We start from the raw sequence: 6,114 nt of genomic DNA, 5'->3' as shown, positions 1-6,114 counted from the left end.
ATGAGGAAGGGGGACCCAAGTCATCCTGGCCTCCTGTTCCTAGTTCAGGACTCCCTGTCAGGTGATTGTCCTGAATCCCCCTAGGAAAGGGGGTGTGATGGACAGTGACCAAATTTCTGGGTTTGTCCAAGACCGAAGGGTTTTCTGGGAGGTGGGACTTCCAGTGCTTAAACCAGGAGGGTGGCCCACTCTTCCTTCTAGGGCCCTCTGCAACAAGCCCATGTCCTGTCCTAATGGAGTGATTTCTCAGGGTAGTTTTCACCTCGTAGGAAGAGGGTGTAACCACGGCAGACAACACCAGATTGGCCACCACCGTAGTCTCCTGTGGGCCGGTGCTGGCAACCCCTGCCTGGAACCCATTCTCGAGGGCATCTGAACTCTCAGCATGCTCCTCCCCCGCCCCCATTTCTGGTCTGCGGCAGCCCTGCAGGTGACACAGGACAGGCAAAGTGGGATTGGNGTGGGAAAGACCAGCATTCTCCTATCTGTTCTAGACAGAGGCTCACTTCAGGAAATGAAGTCGATTTTGGTTGATATGGGTATCAAATGGCTTACTCTTCATGACTTGAGTCATTTCTAAAGATCTTTTGGATAATTTAGACAGCTCTCTAAGTAAAACCCCAGCTAGGATCTTCAGACTCCTGGGGGCTGGCTATGTATTTGGGTAAAGACCCCCAGTGAGTCCAGGATACCCATCCCTTTTCTGACCCCACTGCATTCTTCCTGTGTGCTTTACCAGATGACCCAAGAGCTTTCGCCCTTAACTGAGGTTACCCTAGAGTCCAAAGAGTTGTCCTTTGATCACCTATGTTATGAAACAAGACAGAGGAGCCCCACTCTGTGAGCCAGGGAGGCGTCAACATTTACAAGCCTCATACTAGACAGCAACTAGGGGCACAGGGGGGCACGTCCATGGGCCAGCTGTCAGGACAGCAGGCCACAGTCTCAGTGTCTCCAGGTGGACGTGTTCATACACCTTATGGCATCCATGCCTCCTGGGCTGGCCCCTTTGCCCAGAGAAGGCTCCCATGGAAGAAAATTGGCCAATGAGGAAGGGGGACCCAAGTCATCCTGGCCTCCTGTTCCTAGTTCAGGACTCCCTGTCAGATGATTGTCCTGAATCCCCCTAGGAAAGGGGGTGTGATGGACAGTGACCAAATTTCTGGGTTTGTCCAAGACCGAAGGGTTTTCTGGGAGGTGGGACTTCCAGTGCTTAAACCAGGAGGGTGGCCCACTCTTCCTTCTAGGGCCCTCTGCAACAAGCCCATGTCCTGTCCTAATGGAGTGATTTCTCAGGGTAGTTTTCACCTCGTAGGAAGAGGGTGTAACCACGGCAGACAACACCAGATTGGCCACCACCGTAGTCTCCTGTGTGCCGGTGCTGGCAACTCCTGCCTGGAACCCATTCTTGAGGGCATCTGAACTCTCAGCATGCTCCTCCCCTGCCCCCATTTCTGGTCTGCGGCAGCCCTGCAGGTGACACAGGACAGGCAAAGTGGGATTGGCAGAGGGCAGCTGGCAACATGGAGACCTTCCTCATTCATGTTTGGTTTCTGTAGGAAGCAAATTTTAAAGTTCCTGGATGCTGAAAAGGACATTTCCGTCCTCAAGGGGACCCTGAAGCCCGGGGACATTATTCATTACATCTTCGATCGAGACAGCACAATGAACGTGTCCCAGAACCTCTATGAACTCCTCCCCAGAACCTCGCCACTGAAGAACAAGCATTTCCAGACTTGCGCCATCGTGGGCAACTCAGGGGTCTTGCTAAACAGTGGCTGTGGGCAGGAGATTGACACGCACAGCTTTGTCATAAGGTAACCAGTCGCAGCACGTGCTCTGGGCCCAAAGCAGCAGGCATGTTTAAGTTGAGCACAGCCAGTTGTCCCAAGAGATTTAAACAAGACACATGGGTTGGGTTAGTCTCTGCTCTCAACCTTGACTGCTAATCAGATTCACTTGGGGAACTTTGCCCCTAACGTCCAGACTGTACCTCAAACCAATAAACTCAATAGGGGAAGGGAGAGGGGAGGGGCGTGTGCAACCCAGAGAGCCCAGGTGATTCTGATGCACAGCCGAGGTCGAGAATCACTGATCCAGAGCAGAGGTAGGCAGACTACGGCCCACAGCCTGCTTTTGTAAATAAAGTTTTATTGGAACGCAGATGTGCCCACCCATTTTCATTTTGCCAATAGCTGCATTCTTACTGCAATGCAGAGTTGAGTAGTGGGGCAGGGTTGAAGATTTGTAACAGAGAGAGCATATAGCCTGCAAAGCTGAAATTTTTTATTATCTGGCCCTTTACAGAAAAAGTTTGCCAACCCCTAGATCGAACCTGGTACAAAAAGTTGGTAAGAAAACCTCCTGGCTGGACAGTTATTGGTCCATGTTTGCAAAACTCTTGTAAGTGTCCTGGAAGGTGGTGCTCTACCCCAACTTTATTATCCTGTAGTCAAAATCTGGAAAGCAAGGGAACAACAGAGAAACTGGGATTTTGAACTTGATCTTCATTTTCTCCACAATACCAGCTCTCATTTTTCAGTCACTTGGTACATTTGGACACAGTTACCCATGGCCCTGACACCTGACCCTCAACCTATACAGACTTGGAAATAATGCCTCGCTGTCCCCTGGTCAAAAGTAGGGCACCCAGAGCCTCGAGTTTCATTCCACACAGCTCCCCAGCCCTGGCAGAACCGAATATCATGTCTCATGTTTCTACTGGGACTGTCCCGATGCAAAGAGAGCCTTGTCCTGGGGCTTTGGGAAGCAGCTCTATCATAGAGTCCCTTGAATTTCAGGACGTGGGAAGAAACAGTGTATTTATTGCTGCATCCATGGGATGGAAGAGCTACCGCAGCCAGCAGCCAAAGTTGTTCAGTTTTGTTATCCTTTGCCAGGTCTCTCTGTGTCTGCATAGCCAACGGCTCAGTCTCTATTTTTCAGAGCCCTCGGATCTAAACATGGGTTGAGGGAAGGTGAGGTGAGGGCAGGCCAAGTGCAGCAGGTTTGTCTGATTGGAAACCAGAGGAGGAGCGAGGGTTGGGCAGGGCAAAAGCCGCCTCCCGGGGCTCAGCTCGCCTCCAGGCAGCACTGAGGGAGGCCTTTCTGACCTAGTGTCACACACATAAGCCATGCCTCCTGCTTTCTCACAAGTAACGAGTTTCAACAGCGAGCTTTCTCTGCCCCACCAGGCCCCGCCCCACGAATTCCCAGAGGCAATGGCAGATTGGACAACAGGTTCCTTTTTGGACACTTACACGGCAAAGTGAGCAGTGTGGCATCTGAAGTCCAGTCTTGGCTTTGCTACTGATTTGTCACGTGACGTGGAGTATGTCACTCCTCCTTTCTGGGCCTCATATTTATCATCTATAAAATGGGCAGGTTGGACTGGCCAGCTTTGAGGTCCTTCCATTATTAATACCGTCTGTGTTCTAGCCCAGAACTTCTCAAACTTTAATGTGCATATGAGTCGCCTGGGCTTGTGGATCCATCAGGTCTGGGCTGGGGCCTGAGACTGCATTTCTAACAAGCATCCTGAGGATGCTGCTGCTGGTGTGTGGCTATGCTTGGAGAGGCAGGGCTGAAGCATGCTCTGCGTCACTCTTAGAGTCATGTCAACACCTGTACACACATACTAGGAAAAGAGGGACCTAAAGAGCCAAGGAGAGAGCTGCTCCAAAAAATGTGGCTGTCCTTTGACTCTTAGGTCTATGCACACAGCTCTCAAAGTTCTGTGTTTCTCTGGGGTAGACTTGAGGGGTATTTTGGACAAGATTACATGGCCCCACTGTGTACAGACCTCATGTGTGATGCCTGGGACACAACACCCAGTGTCAGCACTAGCTTCTCCACCCCGCTGGGTCCACTCCTCTGGATTCTGACCATCTGGGAGCTCATTCCATACCCTCCACTTGGAGATATGCTGCAGTCCAAAGCCCCGCACCAAGGGTAAAGGAGAGTGATGTTGCGAGCATTAGATGAGACAGAGTATATGAAGGTGCCAGGATGGTGTCTCCCACATGACAGGGACACATGAAGTGTTAATTCTACTAGGAGCCGGGTCCTGTGTTGAGTGAGGCCTGGGGCCAGCCCCCAGGGAGCTCACAGTCCCTGTTCACACAGCCCGCAGCACCTTCCAGTGGATGGCAATCCAGACTGGCCAAGGATGCGGTTGGCGTTGGCTTCCTGTTGAGGCAAGGTGAAGCCACAGTGAGCCCTCTGATATCCCACCCTGCCAGCCTGTCCAGCCCAGCTCCTCCACACATGTGCCCTGTCAGACCAGATCACTTGTCTTTCCCTGACACTCACACTGTTTCACATTTCCTGTCTCCTAAACTGCTTGGTTATAACACTTAGGGAAGAGGAGGAGCTTAGAAAAAATGCTTATCGGTTTTACGTGTCGGTTCACCTGCTGAGTCTGGATCTCCAGATGAGGGATCTGGGGATTCTGTATTTTGAACCAGCACCTGAGGTGATTGTTCTGATTTGGCAAACTGGAGAAGTGCTCTCCTTGTGTGCCTTGTCCACCAGCAGACCTTTGCGTATCGGTCCCTCTAGACTTCCTCAGTGGTCACCGCCTCCGGGAAGACCACCTGATGCTCCTCCTTCCCATACGAATGATGACAGTAGCTGACAGTGATCGAGCTCTCCTTTTGGTCCAGCAGTGTTCTAAGTCCTGGGCATGTGTGACTCCTTCGATCCTTGTGCTGGGGGGCTATTGTGATCTCCATCATGGCAGAAGTAATGGAAGCTCTCCCGAAGCACAGAGAGGCAGAGCAGGTTGCCCAGAACAACACATGTAGAAAGTGTCAGAGCTGAGTTTTGAACCTGGAGTCTGCCTTCAGAGCCCTCACTCTGTCCCCAGTGGGCCTGGCCGACAGCATCGTCATTACAGCTGAGGTCCGGCTTACTTGCTTCTTTTCTCCTCTCCTAGATCCTGAACTCCTGAAGGCAGGCCTTTTACATCCCCAGGGCCTAGCAAAGTGCTAGGTATGTGGTAGGGGCTCAGTCAACATCTGTGGCAGGACAAGGAGGAGGAGTGATGACAGGAGAGGACCTTGAGGGCGGGGAGATGCCCTGGGTCTTTGTTTGGGGATGAGGAGGAAGAAGGAGAGGCGAAGGATGGGTATAAAGTTAAATATGAGGGGTCTTCAAAAAGGTCACTGAAAGATCTGTATAATCTTTTAATCCCATTTTTCCACGAACTTTTTGAAGCACCTTCATATAAGCAGCAATGTCTCAGCTTTCCCAAAAGGATCATGTTGCCTCTTTCTCTGGCAGGTGCAACCTGGCCCCCGTGCAGGAGTATGCCCAGGACGTGGGGCTCAAGACAGACCTGGTGACCATGAACCCCTCGGTCATCCAGCGGGCCTTTGAGGACCTGGTCAACGCCACATGGCGGGAGAAGCTGCTGCAACGGCTGCACGGCCTCAATGGCAGCATCCTGTGGATTCCTGCCTTCATGGCCAGGGGTGGCAAGGAGCGCGTGGAGTGGGTCAACGAGCTCATCCTGAAGCACCACGTCAACGTGCGGACGGCATACCCCTCACTGCGCCTGCTGCACGCCGTCCGCGGGTGAGCGGCCTCCCCAGGGCAGGGGACCATCACTCAGTGGGAGATCTTGGGAGGCAATATTCCTTTCCCAGATGTATGTCCACCCCAGCTCTACCATCCCCCAGCTGGGTGACCTTGGCAAGTCACCTGACTTTTCTGAGCCTCCATTCCTTGAAAAATGCAGGGGGTTGGCAATGCCAATTCGGGCCAGTTGGTAGTGCCTGCTGGAGAGCTATGTTGAGAATGATCCTGGGCTGGGCGGAGTTCAGTGGGGACTGATGCCATGAATATGAGAGAGGAGATGGTCGCTGGCTTGTCACATATCTGCCTCCCAAGGTGGGCGATTTCCAAGAAAAGCAGGATCAGATGCACGTGGCTTCACATACGTTAATGTAATCTCTCTAATCTTTAGTTTCCTCATCAGTAAAATAAGGATGGGGGTGGTAGCAGTGGAGGAATGTGAAGACTAAATGAGATAATATATGGGAAATGCCGAGTAAAATGAGTAAAATGTCAGTAGAGACACTCAACATTGTCCTCATCATCACCATCATCATC

General features: G+C 51.9%; 1 protein-coding gene across 1 annotated transcript in view; it reads left to right on the top strand.

Moving 5' to 3' along the window:
• The window catches only part of ST8SIA2 (ST8 alpha-N-acetyl-neuraminide alpha-2,8-sialyltransferase 2), a 41,025-nt gene that overhangs the window by 17,898 nt on the left and 17,013 nt on the right, over positions 1-6,114 (top strand). The window contains exons 4-5 of the mRNA XM_008591244.1: positions 1,560-1,817; positions 5,284-5,577. Coding sequence (XP_008589466.1) covers positions 1,560-1,817; positions 5,284-5,577 — 552 coding nt within the window. The remainder of the gene's footprint in view (positions 1-1,559; positions 1,818-5,283; positions 5,578-6,114) is intronic.

Source organism: Galeopterus variegatus, unplaced genomic scaffold, assembly GCF_000696425.1.
Source record: "Galeopterus variegatus unplaced genomic scaffold, G_variegatus-3.0.2 Scaffold6782, whole genome shotgun sequence".
Classification (NCBI taxonomy): Eukaryota; Metazoa; Chordata; class Mammalia; order Dermoptera; family Cynocephalidae; genus Galeopterus; species Galeopterus variegatus.
Note: the sequence above shows the minus strand (reverse complement) of the source record. Positions and strands in the feature narration are given on the sequence as shown.